This window comes from Myxocyprinus asiaticus, chromosome 21 (genome assembly GCF_019703515.2).
Source record: "Myxocyprinus asiaticus isolate MX2 ecotype Aquarium Trade chromosome 21, UBuf_Myxa_2, whole genome shotgun sequence".
Lineage (NCBI taxonomy): Eukaryota > Metazoa > Chordata > Actinopteri > Cypriniformes > Catostomidae > Myxocyprinus > Myxocyprinus asiaticus.
This window is the reverse complement of record NC_059364.1, coordinates 19,803,791-19,823,724: the sequence shown is the minus strand read 5'-3', so window position 1 is coordinate 19,823,724 and position 19,934 is coordinate 19,803,791. Positions and strand designations below refer to the sequence as shown.

General features: G+C 36.4%; 1 protein-coding gene across 1 annotated transcript in view; it reads left to right on the top strand.

Moving 5' to 3' along the window:
* Positions 1-16,193: 16,193 nt before the first annotated feature.
* Positions 16,194-19,934, top strand: part of LOC127411905 (transforming acidic coiled-coil-containing protein 2-like) — a 67,283-nt gene continuing 63,542 nt past the window's right edge. Inside the window, exon 1 of the mRNA XM_051647791.1 lies at positions 16,194-16,299. Coding sequence (XP_051503751.1) covers positions 16,196-16,299 — 104 coding nt within the window. The 5' untranslated portion in view covers positions 16,194-16,195. The remainder of the gene's footprint in view (positions 16,300-19,934) is intronic.

The window sequence follows — 19,934 nt, the reverse complement described above, 5'->3', positions numbered from 1 at the left end:
TGACATAAGGTCATGTTTGGAATCTTTGTGCATGTGGATTGTCTGAGATAATTCTGTGAATTATGCATCATTCTTTCATTTGTTTCTTCAATTGAGGGAAGACTGCATAAATGATTACTTGGAACCTCTTTGTGCTCTTGAGCTTAATGTTGCTTGTGTGGTAATTTACCACAAGCCTTGTTCAGCAATCCTAAATAAATAACAAGAGAAATCACATAAATCACATATAATTGTAATTTTTGTATGTTAAAACTCAGCACTCCAGTATTGTTTTTTGTTTTTTTAAACTGTGTGTGTGCACGCACGTGTGCATTCTGTAACGTAGGTTTCAATTGAATGTTGGTGGACATACACTGCGTTTGAGTCATGCCACAAGATCCAGCAAGTTATTATAGCCTTACACTACATACTGTATTAAAATCAAGGCTGATTGTTCTTGTTATTATATGCATTTTATTTGCATATCTTATTATTATACAGTATATTTTAGATGTCAAAAATTACTTTAGAAAAAAATAAACAATAGTGAAAAAAATAAACTTATCATAGTAAGTAAAGCTTTATTTATATAGCACCTTTTAAATAAATGTTTATAAAGTGCTTTACATGGACATGAAAATACAGAATAAAAGTAAAATACAATAATAATAAAAATAAATAAATAAATAAATGATAAAAAAGGCCTTAGTGAATAAGTATGCTTTGAGATACTTTTTAAAAGTGGTAATTGAGTCAGTTTCTCGTAGGCTATCAGAGAGAGAATTCCACACCTTGGCACCATAGTGACAAAAGGCTGACTCCCCACTTTTCAGACATGTTTTAGGTACCAACAAGTTGCAGTTTGATGATCAGTGTTCTTAGTGGAATGTATTTAGTAATCGTAGTGCTAAAGTATGTAGGGGCAACACCATGAGGACATTTAAAGATGATTAAGATGGTTTTGAAATCAATTCTGTAAGACACAGAAGCCAGTGAGTGCCGGGGTTAATGTGACTCCTCAGTCTAGTATGAGTCAGGATTGTAGCTGCTGCATTCTGAACTCTTTGGAGGTTTTTAATAGATCATTCTATTGCCATAATACTGTTACAATAATCGAGTCTCAATGTAACAAATGCATGGATGAGTTTCTTACTGTCTGCAGGGGAGAGAACATCACATACTTTAGATATGTTATGAAGGTGATAATATGCTGCTTTACAGACAGGGCCAATATGTCCTTTAAATCTAAGTTCAATGTCAAGCACGATTCCTAAATTCTTGACGTGATTTGTTGGCCATAAAGGCAAGGAGTCTAGATAAGGAATAATAGACTTTCTTTGTGCATAATTACCGATAACAAGTACCTCTGTCTTATCTTTATTTAGTTGCAGAAAGTTCTCAGACATCCACATATTTAAGCTCTCTATGCAGTTCAGCAAGTTGATAATAGATTTTTTTGGGGTCTTTTGCAAGTGACAAGTACAGTTGTGTATCATCTGCATATTGATGAAAAGAGATGTTATATTGATTAATTACACTAGATAAACGAAGCAAATATACTGTAAGTTAAATAATAATGGGCACAGAATTTAGCCTCTGGAAACACCACAAGTTATCACATGATGTCTGCATGTATGTGTACCCAGTGCAATATAGTAGTCCCTGCTGCTTAAGTAGGACATAAACCAGTCTAGGAATGAGCCTGATAGGCCAACCCAGTTCTGCAGTAGGTCAAACAAATTCTTGTGATCAACTGTGTCAAAAGCAGTGCTGAGATCTAAAAGAACCAGGATTGACCGATTATATAAGTCCTTAATTACATGCAAATCATTTATAACCTTTAAAAGAACTGTTTCTGTTCTATGGTTGGCCCGAAAGCCAGACCTTGGTGTTACGATAGTTATTGAGCTGTATACTGTAGATACTACCTTTTCATTTACTTTGCCAAGAAATGGAAGATTGGAGATTAAACTTTGATTACAGCCTTGGTTATAAGGAGTAATTGTGAGAATGAGGCTCATGTGATTGGCTCACAGCAGGGGGAGACAGTGGGCTGCTGACTAGTTGATTTTGGCAGTAATCTTCAACACTTCACAATCATTCTACTAGCACAATCTGTCAAGTAATGAGATTACTGCACCAGATTAACCCACTGACACAGCTAATTAATCAAATACTGACTCCTTTTTGGATCTAAATCTGTGTCACTGTGACATGCATGTGCCACTTAAGTTCTGTCTTTTGTATTCACAGATTTTTTCCTTGGGGGGGGGGGGGGGGATGTGAATAGATTTCATGCACTTTGGGGACTAGTATTTCTGCTGTAGTCTGAATTTAAAGGGATAGATAACCCTTCAAGCTCTGAGAGTGTGTTTTAAGATTTCAAGTTCAATGGCATACCCAAATTAAAGGCTTATATACAACAAAAAACAAGGAGGGTCAAGTGTTTGGTATCACTGTAAAGAAAACATTTCAAGTTTTTTTAATTATATAGGTTATGATAAATTCTGAGACTCTAAGCCAAAGAAACTTTCTGAAAAATCACAAATAAACGTAAGCCAAAAATTGGCTTTTTTCCTTATTTTTCTGATTTGACATTACACTGTATATCTCTGGGTGTAAATAAAGTGGCTCTGATTTGTTTTTTTGTTTTTTGTTTTTTCAGTCATGTCATCTATTATTGAGAAAATTTTTGTTTTGATACGACAAAGCAATCAAAAGTTATAGTATTACAAATATAATTTATCCTAGTATACAAAAAAAAAAAAAAATAATAATCATTGTACATAAGGACTAATTACACAAACACAACAATGACTAAAGGTTTGCATATAGCATGGAGACATGATTTTAGTAATGAGATTTCACAGAATGAGTGCCATTTGACTCAATGAGTCTGCATCAATGAGTCTGTCATGTACTTGGCACTATCTCCTGGTGGCTATATGTAACGTGGTTTGTGTGGATTATCTAATGATCTATGCACCCAATTGTTTGGGCTCATTTGAAAGATAATCACCTCCTCTAATTAACAGTGATATTTTATGTTCTATTTATTTTTGTGAAGTTATAAGCAAAAATGCGACATATAAGCAACACCAACATAAATGTCAGAGACATATACAAAGCTATTATGCACTATATTTTTGTCTGTGAGTAAAACAAATACACTACTGGTCAAAAGTTTTGAAACACTTGATGAAATGTTTCTCATGATCTTAAAAATCTTTTGATCTGAAGGCATATGCTTAAATGTTTGAAATTAGTTTTGTAGACAAAAATATAATTGTGCCACCATATTAATTTATTTAATTATAAAACTAAAATTTAATGAACTATACAGTACCTTTAAGCTCTTGCCCTATACTGTAAATAGACTAGGAAGGGAGGTGGCCTTTCACTGTAGGGTTAGATAAATGGGATCCTGAGTGTTGAGTTTCCCCACATATGTGTGTGTTGTAGCTGCGGTTGTGTGAGGTGTCAGCAGCATGACTAATTGGACCACAAGCTTTCTGCAGATTGGTGACTACAGGCCAGCAGTGTGTGTGGAATGCTACGAGAAGCTGATTTGTGATAATAATGAGGTTGTGGTGTTCTGAAAGGAGGTTCTGGCCGGAGGTCTGTTGGACCCATCTAGAGTAGCTTTCTTTCATAGACTAAAAACACAAACTCATAGTTAGCGGCTCAAGCCAGATGTGCAGTGGGTCTGAAAACATTGCTCTCTTAATGTGGCACAAGTAAAAAAAAAAAAAAATTCCCCTGCACATTTTCTGCTGGCTCCTTTGATTCAGTGTCATCCACATTCAGACTTCTGAGAGCATATTTCTACTTTTCTATGCACTACTCTTTCGTTTGAGGGGTTGGTTTTTCTATGAGGGTTTCTATGAAAGATTTGAAGAGACTATTTGGTCCATTCAGGCCTTTATATGATAGTTGTATAATAATGCCATGAAATCCTGTGGAACTGTGAGATTTTTTCACCACCCAAAGAATTACGAAGCTGTTCTACTGGACAGCAGCTCTGCACTTTCAACAGAGCCTCTTAATCTCAACACATACTTACATATTTCACTGCCTGTTCACTCAAAGCTCAGTGTTTCTCTAGATGACTGATGAGAAAATAGTGCTTCTATTTCCTTGATGGTGTCCTCTTCACTATCTGCTTTTCTCACATTGACCCCTCAGTCTACCAGAGGTGGTCTTTGCTGGACTCCATTGGTGGTCTGATGTGAAGTGGTCAACTGCCAGCCCGGCTCTTCAAGATGGGGAATGAAAATGGCACTCCTGAGTTGCCGGTAAGAGGGTGTATGTGTTGGAACCTGCTGTCTTGCTCAGAGCTGCAGTGTTCCATCGTAGTGCACTTTTTAAATGCTTTTAGAGTTTGAACTACTATGCTTGTGTGCCTTTAAATAAGAGTCACTGTTTGGAGCTGTTATGACTTTTGGTGACATCTGTTAGCATTCCCAAACCAACTGATATACTGCCTGTGACAAGCTTCTCTTGAGATAACAGCCTAGATAGAGACAGAGAGAGTGCTGTGATAAAAACCATGCATCATTATTTTCATTGTTTTCACTGTGTTGTCAAACATTTTGACTGAATTTAACTTTGAAAGAGTGCAGATGGGATTGTTTTTTTCAGGATGAATCAATGTGTTGTCCCCACAATTTAAACCTTGAGCTTGTTTTTAACCTTTTTGCTGCTGACGTGATATTAAGATTGCTCAAAACTTTGCTCAAAAGTGTGGTTTGATCTATAAATCTAAAGTGTGCAATTTCTGCGATACTAGCGTCACCAAACGTAATTGCAAAAATAAACTGTGTTTTTATACAGCTTTTTCAAACACTCCCCCCATTTGCCATTAATCAAACAAACAGATAAACCTGCCCAAAGTCATGCCATTGGTCAAGGCAATGTTGCTGTGTCGGGCCGGACAGGCCGCTCAAAACAAACAGAGCGATTTTTATCGCACCAAAGAGACAGAGTTTTTTGCAGAAATCAACCTATGAATGGCTTACTTATAGTTGTCTAATAATGTCAGATAATAATCTGGGATAGGAGAAAATATTTTAAAGGTGCACTTGGTAAATTCATGTTCATGTTGTCTTGGACTTACACTGACACCTAGTGGCATGGATGCAGCATAATTCAAATGCAATAGTTTTCAATTACTGATACCAATGTAGAAATTCATTAATTGCAGTAAGCCATGATTAATTTAATCCATAAGTGACAGTGTCTAATAACAGGGTGGTTACTGAAATTAAGCAAGTAACATTTGGAAGGTCATGTGATCCTAACATGGCAGCCCCCATGAGTGGACCCTCTCCAGGTAGAATAAAGGAGCTTTTATAAGGTTACTATTGTGACTGGAGTCTTTATCTCATGTGAGTTTCAAAATTGCAATTAATTTCTTGAAGAGTAAAACTTTTTTAATGAATTAAAAACTGAGTGCACCTTTAACATCGATAAATGCATGGGAATTTCACCAAACATTCTTACATATTTTAGTTTTTAGAGACCTGGCACTTATATCTATTGCAAATTGATCTACAAAATGCCCAGGTAGTGTCAAAGTTTAAAAATATTTTCAAGACAATTAGAAAATAATAAAATAAAACATATTTTGATGTTTTATTTTTCATATATCAAAGAGAAACTGCAACATATCAGGACAAATCAAGAACAGGATTCATTACTTTCACACTGAAATTTCATGAGACGCAAATGGCTGTCAAACACATATTGAGATACACATAACATGTTAGATACACAAGTTACTCAGAAGTATTTTCTCAGGCACTTATTGAGTCTAAATAGATGCATGCTTACATAATTTCAGTGACACACCCAAATGACAATAGCCAAATCATACTGTTCATGTGTTGTTACATGTTTTTTCATCAAGTAGCAATGTCAAATGTAAATCAAGTCAGTCACTGAAACAACAGTGCCACCTTGAGTAAAAAATTATATTATGAATGCTAAAGAGGTGGGGGCACAACTCCAAAATTGGATGAGGTACAGGGGGTGGAATGAGGTCCGGGATCACTGAAGATGCGAAGTATGCGTTTAAGGGTTAAAGACCTCATGAAATTGCTTGACGAGCACATTTATCTGTCCTGTGCCGAAGCATTTTTTATTGAAACAGGAAGTTTGGGTGGGAGATATCGAAGGACTTGTCACCCCCCTTTTTTTTTTTTAAAAAAAGAAGAGAAAAAAAAAAGGCCAAAGGCTTTAGTGACATCATAGTCATGAACCATGATTTGCTACTTGCTGGTCAGTTGCAGGGAAAAGGGATATTTTGAACCTAGAGGGCATTTGATTGGCAAAAATCAAATGAAGTGCAACATGAGTCAACAATATTTTCTGTCCGTTTTCCCAGAAGAGAAAGACATTTTAAGTGTCTGCCAAATCTGCTAAATGTGAATTAAGTCAATGTTTAGCAGTAGTCCTACACTAGCATATAGATTACCTCAAAGCAAACATACATGGACTAAAAACCACAAAAGTGAAAGAAGCAAGCTGGGCAAAAATATACAGTAGCCTACATTAAATACTCTACATTGGAATTCAGGGATTATCTTAATACGATTAACTACTTTGGTCTATGTGCTTTTCCATGAATAACTCCAGCCAGCCTGGTAGGTTCTCAGAGTAAACTTTAAGTGTTCTTGGTATTGTTCCAACAAAAACAGCGCCGTAGACTGTCTGCGGCATATTGTGACTCAAATCAACCGTGTATTTCTCCAAGGACGATTGCTTCCACCACAGTTTGCGTGCGTCTCAACTTTTTTTTTTTTTTTTTTGCACATATTTGTCTCTGCCACAGGAGGGCGCCCCGGACAATGTTGTTCTATTCCCTCCAGAAGAAACACACTCAACACAGTCTGACAGTACTGTGTACGAGATACTGGAGAGCTGCAGCATGTGTGTGTGTGTGTGCGCGTGCGCTCTGCAGTAACTTTGTGTTTAGAAATCGACGTGACAGTTAGCTGGATAATTAGAGTGAGATTTGGAGAGCATTAGGTTTAATATTTTGCCAAATGAGGAGTTTGTAATTGGGATAACAAATATTTGTGTGTAATACAATGCTTAGAGTCAGCTAATTTTAAACCTTAAGGTCTAAAATTGGGGTGGTAGATTATTAAAGTTCTCTCACCATTTACTCACTCTCATGACATGACAGATGTGTATGACTTTCTTCTGCTGAACACAAATTATGATTTTTAGAAGGATATCTCAGCTCTGTTGGTCCTTACAATGCAAGTGAATGGAGGCCAGAAATCTGAAGGTTCAAAATGCAGATAAAAGCAGCATAAAAGTAATCCATATGACTCAAGTGGTTAAATCCATGTCTTCAGAAGCAATATGATAAGATGGAGGAGAAACAAATCAATATTTAAGTCCTTTTTTTTATTATTACTATAAATCTCCACTTTCACTTTTACATCTGAAAGTCACATGTGGCACCTTTACATGATAGTTGTATACATGTTTACATGTTTCTCACCTACATCTGTCATATTGCTTTTGAAGATATGTATTTAACCACTAGAGTCTAATGGATTAAGTTCATGCTGATTTTATCTACCACCATTCACTTGCATTGTAAAGATCTACAGAGCTGAGATATCCTTCTAAAAATCTTCATTTGTGTTCTGCAGAAGAAAGAAAGTCATACACATCTGGGATCGCATGAGGATGAGTAAATTATAAGATAATTTTCATTTTTGGGTGAACTATCCCTTTAAAGGACCCTCAGTAATTAGGGGCCAGGGGAGTCATTTAACAAATCTTTTAGTCTGTATTGTACAGTATGTGGAAGCATAAAGTTTGAGTGTGGATACATATCTTGCTCACAAAAGCCAAATGTGTGTGTTTAACGATCCCTCCTGTGGACTACTTTGAGATTGACCTTTGGCCTATTTCTCAGTATTCACCTGTAGTGTGTGCATCAGAGTACAGACCTCAGTTGCTCTGCAGGAAGTGACAGAACAGCAGCAGACACAAGAGGCATGAGGTAGCTAGAGAGGAAGAGGCCAAAAGAGGGGAGGGATTGGGGACGGATCAGAGGACAGAAGCGCCACCCTTAAAGAGTTTACCCAAGGAGGAGGAGGGATCACTTCTCAAGTTGACCCAGAGTGTCCTAGTGTGAGTCTCACATACTGTAGTGCCGCTTCTTAAACCTTTGTAGTATTGACTCTCTAGAGGAGAGTTCTGTACAGATACACTCTTCCTGGGACTAGCAGAGTTCTCCTCTGATTGACCTCAGTAGGGTATGGATCTGTAGCAGAAGAGGAGAGGAGCTGAGTCAGGAGTCTGGGGAGGAGACTGGAACATAGGGAGGGCTGGCAGCATGTGTTGCAGCATGTTTTGCAGCATGTTTGTGTCTTTGCCCGGCTGAACCAAAACACGCACACGTCTCTCTGCTTAGACTCTTTGGGAGTTCAGTGCAGGAGTGCTGCACTGTGAAGCCGCAGCGTTCTCCTGCAAATGTGAATGTGGCTCCATTGGGAAGGTAAGTTTGTTGTTTATTTACTGATTTCCTACACAATGCTGAAAATGTAAAAGTTTAATTGCTTTTGTACTTTTTAAAAAGGCACAAAATATAAGAATGATCTGGATTGTTACATTAAAGGGATAGTTCACCAAAAATCATTTATTTACCTTCATGTTCCAAACCTGTATGACTTACTTTCTTCCCTGTCAGTTACTAACATTCTGCCTTACATCACTTTTTGTGTTAGGCACAAAATATAAGAATGATCTGGATTGTTACATTAAAGGGATAGTTCACCAAAAATCATTTATTTACCTTCATGTTCCAAACCTGTATGACTTACTTTCTTCCCTGTCAGTTACTAACATTCTGCCTTACATCACTTTTTGTGTTCCGCTAAAGAAAGACAGTCATACAGGTTTAGAATAACATGAGGGTGAGTAAATGATGATAGAATTTTCATTTTTGGGCGAACTATTTCTTTTAATGTGTGTATTTAATATTCTATAGGTAAAGGGATGATACTTGGCTGTATTTTATTAATTTATGCAAGACATTTGCCATTTATATGGTTATTTAAGACTGGACCCCATTTCATGTAATTTATGGGAGGTGTGTGTATTCCAACTATTTGGATGTCAGTTTAACATGTGTTAGGCTTATACAATTGCCATGGCAACCACGGTAGTTAACAGAAGGGATTTACTGTAGTTGAGGACAATGTGGTCTGTTAAAAGGGTCAGGCCAAAAAGACTATATGGGATCTGCTTTTCAGGACCACTTATCCCTTCAAGGACAAATGCAGACAGTGACCCTTTTAAAAAAAAAAAATGTTATTTTGAAGTTACCTTTTCCAATCTCTAAGGCCTCTATCAGCATACACCTGGATTAGCAGAAACTGGGTAAGGGAAGCTTCCAGATTATTTCTGCTTAAATCCTAAACATACAGACAAATGTAGTCCAGTGAGCTTAATTTAAGGCACGTGTGGTTTGCACAAGTTTTTAGGGTTTAGAGGGTTCAGATATAGGTTCAGAAAATAGACAGGAAACAGGAAGCTGTGGAACTGTGAAACAGACCGTGAGAAACAAGATCATAAGCAGATAAATGATGATAGTATTCTATTACATCTAAGTATAGGTGTGAATAAAATGTGGTCTCACAGCATGAACAAAATGTGGCCTACATACCTCTTTCAAATGATTAGGAAAGAAATTAGTCCTTTATTTGATTTTACAAGACTTCTGCTTATTGTTTGGAATTTTAAATGGTACATAATTTATTATAGCACAATAAAGTATATTATAAAAATTTAGTAACAGTTAAAGTATATTATAAAATTTTAGTAACAATTTGAGTACAAAGTTGAATTGAAAAATTAAACTGTATCTCAGAATTTCTTAGTGTTTAATATTTCCCCTTTTTGCTTTTATGTCCACATGCACTTGAGCTGGCTGGACTCCACAAGTTTATCAAAATCTGATGATCCATGTTATCCAGCATTATCCAGAATTTGAGAATGTTCCAAAGAACATCTTGTGTGCTTCAATGGAAGCAATGAAATCTGACCTTTTGTACAAAGGAGTTAACATGGTCAAAGTAAAAATAAAATAAAAAATAGAATCATTTTGGATCATAGAAATAGTGCAGAATCTTCATTTTACTGTACGTCACAAAAACAAATTTAACTGCAATTTTCAAAATCCTACAAATGTCTGTTTATTTCCAGGTTTAAATTAGATTTTTAAATCACTGATTTTCAATATGACCTCAAACTTTTAGAACACAATGTATATGTACAATTTAGCTCGATTTAGACATTAAAAATAACACAACAAGGTATTGTTTTCAGGTCTGAGGCTGTGTAAACAGATCCTCAGGTTGATGGCAGGAATACTGGAATTGTCCATCAGACACTGGGTCTTATTATTTGTTTGAGAGCAACTCAGGTGCCTAGGGAGATACAGTGAGTAAAACAGTACAGGGATTGTTCATCGGTGTGTGAAGTGCATCAGTTCTTCAGTATTGTTTCTGTTTTAGGTTGAAAATTGGAATACTGAAAATAGATGTTAATTCCACCCATCTGTTACTAAATGTTACTGCTATTTGAAGCACTTGTATTTATTCCAGGTTTGGTGTACAATTTAAAACTCTGAATAAGTTAATGGAGTCAGAACCCTTGGGATTGTTTGGATTTGGATGAGAGTGTTTCATTTGCTACTCTGACCTGATTCAGACTGAGTGACGTTTGTGTTTTGAAAAGCCTGGGAGTGTAGTGTATATCAATGCATAAATACACCAATATTTTAAAGTCCTGTGAGAGAGTACATTTTGTGTGAGTGTGAGCTATGTAACACACAACCTAAAGCCATGGTGGGAAAGCACATATGTGTATTGAGTGCATTTTTTGTGAAACAATCCATAATTAATTTGAGGTTATAGAATTTAATATGAAATAATTATACAAGAAATAAGCAGGACACTACTGTCGTTGCTTGATCTTTCATGTCAAAATATCCAGTTGTGTTTCAGATCAGGCAGACAAAATGGAGACCGATATCATAATTTTAAATTTACACAGTCAGTCATATAATGGCTAAGTGGTGTGGGCCCTTTACAAACTGCTTCAGAATGCTAATTTGTGATCAAATGTATTTAAAATGCTCTGTGGTGAGTGTAACCGTTTAGTTGAATGATCTTCTGTCATTTTGAGAGAGTAGCAGTAAAACCAGTTATGTCAGTACAATCACTTCATTTAATAAAATTTTCGATGGAACAGTATGTGAATGAATTTTGAGGCAATGTATCGTAATTTAGAATTGTGTTTTTAGTTTATGCCCATTAACATCGATGTAGTTATTATTATATTAATTATCGTGTGTGTAAGGTTTATTCATAGGTGTTTATTCATAGGTGTGTACAATAGCAAATGATCAGGGTATGTAGTTTTTAAATGGCTCCCCTCAGTATTTTGTTGACATGGTGGATGTGTTTTCTTTGAGTTAAATGTCAAAGACTGTGTGTGGAAAAGAACGTAATCTATGGGCTGAGTGATTTACTGATCTCAGTAACATGTGGAAATAAACACTGATTAAAAACAGAGCCCAGTCACTCCGATCTGCAGTCTCACTGCCTTCATTGTGTTTCTCAGGCTGCAGCACACACTGACAAGGTGAGCACACTGAATGAGGAGTCAACCAGTGCAGAGAACAGATTGGTCCATACTGATTCAGCCACAGCAGAGCTACAGGTGTCTCCTGATGAGGAAGATAAGAAGCGAAGAAAGGAAGAGGAGGACAAAGAGGAACTAGAGTTTCCTCATGACCTGCTGCCAAGCATAGACCTCAGCACTGAGCTCAATCTGACCTGGGGAACCTCACTTGGGTAGGCAATCTCTCTATTGCTTATTCTTATGTACATACAGCAAAATGCACAGGATATTTCCTTGAAAAAACTGTGCAAAGTAGAATGTCTGTCATCAGATAGTTAGTAAAGAACAAGTTTCAACTGCTCGGTTCGTTCTTTTGAAAAGTTGTTCACGTCTGATGCAATTTTTTCCACCCCTTAGTTATGTTTTGCATGCACATGTCCAGTAAACAAAACATTTTCTTTTTAGAGTGTTGCATTCATGAGACTGTTCCACAGGAATCTAGAGAGGTTAAAAAAGTGATCATGGCTCTGTTCCAAAGCATAGTGAGCCACCTATATAGGTTAAGATTAAGATTATGATTATGGTCATGTTTATGGGCCTTCTTTTGACCAAATTTTAATGAAGCATCACATTTATCCTTTGCAGAGAAGGCAATTCCAGATCACATTTTAAAAATCCATCCACGATGGTGGATGAAGCAAGCTAAATATCTTGGGCTGTGAATCGATTAAAATTGTTTAACTAGTTAATCGCACAGTTTTCTGTGATTAATTGCGATTAATCATGGTATATTGTACATTTTAACAAATGTTATACCTTATTTACTTTATACTTTGTCTCATAGAACTTGCAAGAACTTGGTTAGTCATTGTTTATTTTAATTATTTAAATATGTGAAATGTTTTTGCAGAGAGAGTTAATATTTTTACAGGTTTAAATGTTTGATACAAGTATATGTTTACTGTAAACATAAACAGTTTACATGCCATAAAATCAGTGCACATGCTCTTACTAAAAATTGGGCAAAATATTTTCCGGTGGACTTTTTTAAAAAACAGGATCAAATGGGCAGATTAAATTCATATAAAGCTTTATTTGCAAGATAAACTTAAGTGTACATTGCCAATAAAATAAGGCACTATACATACAGATATAAAACAAATGTAGTTGTATTTGCCGAATTTTAAAATCTCAAAATTGCCATTTAGTCTCTATCGCACACACTCTGGGTCTCTCTCATGCAGTTTTGCTTTTATACACTGGTTCAGATGACAGTGAGTGAGCGTTTTCGGGCGATGCGAAGAGATACGGCAGCTTACCGATATCTCTCCCACACCTGGCTCACCAATTGGTGAAGTCTCCATTCTCCATACAGTAAATCAGCTTCCATGTTTATTATGCCCGGGACATGTGTCATGCGTAACGAATAAGATGCACTGCTCCACATAATCAGTTTCGGTGCTAGGATGTGCTGTTGAGTCTGGCGTGTACCTCCAGGAAATATAAATATGCAAATATTTGCCACATGAAGTGGTGAAAACATTAGTGAAGTTTTAGGAAGTTAAAACAACGGATACTGCATACATTCAACAGTCAACTAATCGCAGAAATTAAGGTTAAATTTCACAGCCCCAGAAATCTATGACTATAAATATATTAATATTTGATTCAATGTTGAAGGTATATATTATTTTATATATATTAAATATTATTAGTGCTGTCAGTCGATTAAAGTTTTTAATTGCGATTTATTTGCATACATTTTTTACAGTAAATTTGAAATTTGAAAATTCATTTATTTCCATCTTAGGAAACAAAACAAAACAATATGTAGCAATATAATGCTTTATTAATATTTTCCAAACAAAAGCCTTCCACAATTCAAATAAAAAAATACCACCAATTCAAGTAACATGAAATGTTTCCCAAAGTCTAAGTGGAGTTTGACTAATTAAAATAACTAGTCTCCCCATAGGTTGCATATTCATTGCAATGGGCATTAAATCCCATCCTCCGCAATATTAACCAGACTGTGGCTATCTGCTTTGTTACAGCAATCGTGAAGCCGCTTTCATGATTCGCGTCAGGGTGGCAACACCAGTGCCGCTTTGAACTCACCATGTAAAGCGCTTGCAAACCAAAATGTCTCATTCTGCATTTTGATGATAGTTAAGACTTGATGTGCTTCTGTGGTAATTACAATATGCCTTACATAGTCTGAAATACTTGATTTCTATCACAAGTTCCATCTAGGCTTGTTTTGTACATCAAGTAGTGTTAAAGGAATAGTTCACAAAAAATGCAAATTTGCTGATAATTTACTCACCCATAGGCTATCCAAGATGTATATATCTTTCTTTCTTCATCAGAACAGCATTTAAGATTTTTAGGAAAGTATTCCAGGTTTAATGCAAGTGAATGGACACCAATTTTTGATGGTCCAAAAAGCACACTTAATCAGCATCAAAGTAATCCACACGACTCTAGCCATGTGTGTGAAAAACTAATCGCTAATTAAAACTTTATTAACTTTAAAAAATCACTTCCTGTAAACACTCAATGCCTCCCGTCGCTGTCGCGTGATGTCATCACGTTGGCGCGTTCATGTGAGAATTCAGAAGTTCCACTCTGTTTACCACAGAGGAACGTACTTCACGTGAGAGTTAGGTTAATTCAAACAGCTACAGAGAGCTGGCGGAAGTGCAGATTTAAAGTAAAAAAAAAAAATAATAATTAGCGATTTGTTTTCCACACAAACGTATCGATTAACTTCAGAAGACATTACTTAATCGACTGGAGTCATGTGGATTACTTTGATGCTGACTAAGTGTGCTTTTTGGACCATCAAAAATTGGTGTCCATTCACTTGCACTGGATGAAGCTAAAAACCTGGGATACTTTCCTAAAAATCTTAAATCCTGTTCTGATGAAGAAAGAAGGTCATATACATCTTGGATGGTTTGAGGGTGAGTAAATTATAAGCAATTTTTTTTTTTTTTTGTGGGTGAACTATTCCTTTAAGAGCTCCTTTCTCCAACATTTTGTCACTGACAGGGAAGTGCTGTCAGAGAGTATTTTATTTAGTGAAATAACAACCTCCACGGCTCTATCATAGGAGAGAGCGTAACAGTCAACTAGCGTGTTATAACAGTATTTTATAGCTCCATGGTACAGTACAGTCCATAGAATATCTATGGGACCTCCGCGTTATGCTATTTTATACTCAGCTTGTAGGCCCAATTTAGAAGAAGGGCTCTGGCACTGTGGTGTGTGCGTCAGTGTAATGACTCCGGGCGGACACATTACAAAGGTTCCGCCCTTCTCACCAGTGCTTATGCTGTAACGGTATATGTATGTAATCGCGATTAAGAAAAATTAACCGCATGCGTTAACGCATTAATTCTGGCAGCTCTCTATATTATATATACCGTATATAATTAAAAATTAACTGTTATACCCAATTTGTGTGGTATGTATTTTTGTGCTTGTTAGAGTGTCATATTTTTAACTTTGCAACATGCACACATCATCAGCTGGAATCAACAGTGAGTCAAGTCTCTTAATTTGTGTGACTGCCTATTTATTAGGCTCCATTTCAGTTGAATTAGAAGGTAGTTGCCTATGTAGGCAGTAGACGGTATTTTTAATGTCCCTGTTGTAATTAAGGTGTCACGAAAGTGTGAGTTCACTTGGAACATGCGGACAAAGTGAATGACCTAAGCTCATATCTGTCTTGAAACTGAAAACCACAGATTCGATTGCACTCAATCACTGATTTACGTCTCGCCTTACTTCTCTGTTACTGTTTCACAATCAAAGCAAAACACGGACGTATCTTATGAAGACTCTTCCTTGTACTGCGTCGGTTGGATAAACACTGAGTGAATTTCCATTAATCTATGACTTGTTTCTATGGAAAACTTGACTAAATGGGGAAACTGGCTGGTTTACACAAGAGCCACAAACCTTGCCAGTTGTTACGGCGGTTGAACCCAGGCACACTCCACATATTTTATTTAACATTAATTTATAAAGTGGAAATACAAATGACAATGAAATGCTTGAACACAGACCTTAATATTATATATTATAAATTATATGAATGCATATGCTATATTAATGTTTAGGGATTATTTAACAACAATTTATATAGCCGTATACAGCAAGAGTCTTGTAGAAATCTTGTGGAAAGCAATATCCGCAATTCTATACCTTGAATGAATGGTGAAATGTCTTTTAAAATAAACAAACACGTCCAGCTGTATGTATGTTAAAGCAGGCAACAGTTTGTATTATATGCTTATTTGATATATAGTTAGTGAATGATTCTATGCTTTGGGTTGTCTGCTTTTTAGTTCCAGTCTATCTCTGATTCTAACAGTACATCACTACATCACTACAGTGACAATCATTTGACTTAAATGTTTGTACTTTAATAAAACCTTTTAAAGCTGTATTAGTTATGTAATCTTCCTTATAAACAGCCCTCTGGTATAATTAAACTGTTTTATGTGGCCCATATTATTCAAATGGGTTTTTATTTGTGTATTGGTATAGCAGTGAGATGAAGAATGAGGCTGTGGTACTGGGTGGCACTGCCAACCCTCTGCTGGCAGGCCTACAGCACTACATGGAGGCCAGTCCACCAGTAGTGGGCCTCATGAGGAGGTAACATATGAAATAATGAAAATGGAGACAGAGAGATACGGGGACTTGCACACTGCACCAGTCTGTCATGGCTCATCAAAACAAACAGACATTGTTAAATTTAAAAAAAAAAAAAAAAAAAAGGGCATTCATTTTTTCATAGATATTCAGTTTAATTGATTTTGGAGAGATCTCTTTTCCTCCATTTTGTGTCCTGGGTGTTGCTATTGATATGTAATGTTATACTGCCAAAATCATTTCTTTAATCAGTATTTTTGTCCTGTTTTCCAGTACAAATATGTAAGCGTCCTTAAAACAAGATTAATTTAGAAGCAAAATTGCATAAGATTTTCAAACTTGTTTTCAGAGAATATATCTTGAAATATGTTTATTTTTCTTACTCAGTTGGTGAATAGTTGTTCTTATTTTAAGCATAAATTTAACACAATTTAGTGAGATTATGCTGTAAACAAGTTAAACCAATTTGCCAATAGGCTAAGAAAAATAAACCTAATTGAAATATATTCCTTGAAAACAAGTTTTAATATCTAATGCAATTTTGCTTCTCAAGTAAGTTTCTCTTGTATTAAACATGTTTCAATATTTTACTGGAAAACAAAATAAAAATACTATTTTTAAGATCTGATGGTCTGTTGAACATCTATAGATTAAAGTTGGTTAAGTTGGTTTGCTGTGAACTAAACTAGTGATGTTTTTGTTTGATTTGTGAGTGGGCAGCTGAAATTGCTCTTTAACACATTTGCATGATGTGAAAATGTCTGGCTTACCACACCAAATAGATGTACAGTGTGAAAGACATGTCCTTTTTAACAGGAAACCTTGTTTAATTGTCGTTGTTTTGTGTGTGTGTTCAAAATGTGTCAGTTTTTTCCTGTTGAGAGAGCTATCAACACAGTCACTTCTGTTTATAATTGCATAGCTGTTTCAGTGCTGACACAGACAGATGAGGTCTTCATTTCATACTTTACATATTTTAATGGTATTCTTCACGTTTGCTTCTCTCAGCATATATGACATATTTAGTCATGTCAGACTAAACTGTACCACTTTTTGTACAAGTTAATATTTTTTATTAATGTTTATGTACAATGGGGTTCAAAGTATGAGTACACACAAAACAACTGTGAAAGGAAATCTATCCTTTCGTACAAAGGAGTTAGTTAGTCACAAATTTGCTTATTTTGATTAGAGACCTAGAAATGGTGCACAATCTTTCTTTGAATCTATCTCATTCATTTTATGTTGTAATGTTCCTTTGTTTAAAATTTTTCTAAATCATACATTTTTCTGTTTATTTCCAGGATTAACATAGATTGTGTATTCCATATTTTCAATGTGAACTCAGACTTTTGATCCCTACTGTACTAATATATTTTTCTAGCATATTGTTCTATATTAGGATGAGCTAATGAAATACAGAAAACTTAATTTACAAGCAGAGGACTGTGGATGTTGAAACAGTGCTTGACAACACAGTAGGGAGTGGCTGCAGTAGTAATTCATGCAGACATGCCAAAAGGCCTCAGGTTTTAGCACATGCACACACATAATTGCAATAACTTGCACTGCAATACACTGCAGCTGTCACACTTTCCAGTTATGCCAGAGAATGTCATTAAATGTTTTTTTCTGGCCTCCTCACAATGGGAGTGGCAGCTTCCAGTCATAATCATTTACTGAAAAAAGATATAGGCTGCATGGTTGGGCCTGTTGTAGTCAATATCATCAAGCTGGCAGATCACATGACCGCTGTGGTCCAATTAGAGAGAAGACCCGTGAGGATTTTCCCTCTCATTTGTTTTCATTTGATGTGAAGATGATTGATAGCTTTTTTTGTAGAAAATGACAGGCAAAAATAGGTTAGGTAAGCTGGCTTTCCTCTGTTAATGCCTCCCTGTTTCAAATGGGAGGCACTTAGAGAAATACAGAGCCAGTGTGAGGGAAGCATGGTTGTCATATTAGATCAGATGTAGCTTTTTTATTGGGATATGACTCACTGTGTTTCAGAACCTGGAACATGAACTACAGAGTCACAGTGATTCATTACTCTCTATAATCTCTGCTGTAAAAAGCTTAATTTTGTGTTGGGCTGGTGCTCTTGAATCAAACATAGATAGCCTGTTACAAAATGAATGAATAATGAATAATATAGCATGTGATTTTTCTGCCAAGTCTGTATGAAGGCTCTTACTTGAAAAACACTCACATTTTGAGCAGATTCCAGCATCTTGATTATAATTTCTCTGATAATTACATATGATTGCGTGGAGTAGACAAAATTAAAATGGGAAGAGGAAGTGGTTTGCCCAAATGAAAGAGCATTGCAGAGTGTGTGTTGCACTGGTTTTAGAAGTAATGAAGGGTAATAACTAAAACTTTTTAAAGAATTTTGTTATACGTATGCATGACTTTTTATAGTGTTTCTAGCATGAGGTGGAATCGAGTGTTTGGTTTGCAGTGTGGAATGCACAACTGAATGCTCCTCGGAGCAGATTCACCCTAACTTCTCCAAAACTCTCTTTTGGTGAACCCTTAATAGCTATTATGATGACCACGTTTCTACAGAAAGCTCATCTCAACCCCAGGCTCAGTTGTCTAGCACCCAGCAAAATGTTCCATCCCTCACGCCTTTGGATGAATTGATGGATTATGAACTCCAGGAAGCTTTAAAGGAATGTGAAGACCAAATGGCTGTACTTGGCATGTCCACCCATGCAGACACCTGGAGTGCAGGTGATCTGGACAGATGTCTCTCAGTATCCCTGCCTGAAAGTAATGAGGAAAATGAACAAAAGAAGAAGGTTGAAGCCAGTTCATCTTTACATACACTTGCAGATTCTCACGGAGGTTGCCATGGAAATGATGGATTGCACACAAATGACTCATCAGCAAGTGAAGAGGGGGTGTTTAGCTTCAGAGATTATGTACTGGGCAAAAAGAAAAGTAATACAGGTGCAATCAGAGCTGAGGATATTAAGTGTGATGTTACAGAAAACCACAGTGAGGAAACCAGCCGACAGTCAGAGGCAGACCAGCAAATAAAGTCAGAGATAGAGGCAAAAATAGACACAGAAGATAACATACTAGATCATCAAATGATACATAGCACAGGTACACAAACAGCAACTGATGCAGCAAAGGACACATTCACCCATGACCAGTCAATACAAGTTATATACCCTGTGAAATTCACCCTGGAAGAAGAGAGCACACAGGAATTCAAAGACTTGGACAGAATTTATGTTACGGCACACACAACCCTGAAAGAAACTGGAGTAATTCGAGAGACAAATCCTGTGCACAAAGAACAAATTAGTTCTGCAAAAGATACACCGATTATTCAAAACTCAAATGTAGACACAAAAATAGAGCCACACGGTCAGCTAATTACTGATTCATTCCCATCAGCACATACTGATAAACATGCTGGTGAAATGTTGTTGCACTTAGAACCAAAAATAAGACCACAACCAAACATACAGACACAGGTGGAGTCAGGGACACAGAGGCAGACTAGTGGGCAGATAGAAACAAACACAAAAGTAGGATCAAGCCCGGAACATCAAAGACAGGATTTAGGGCTCCCAGAACAGCTGATTCCACAGGGTAAACAGCCTGTCTGCTCTCCACCTCCA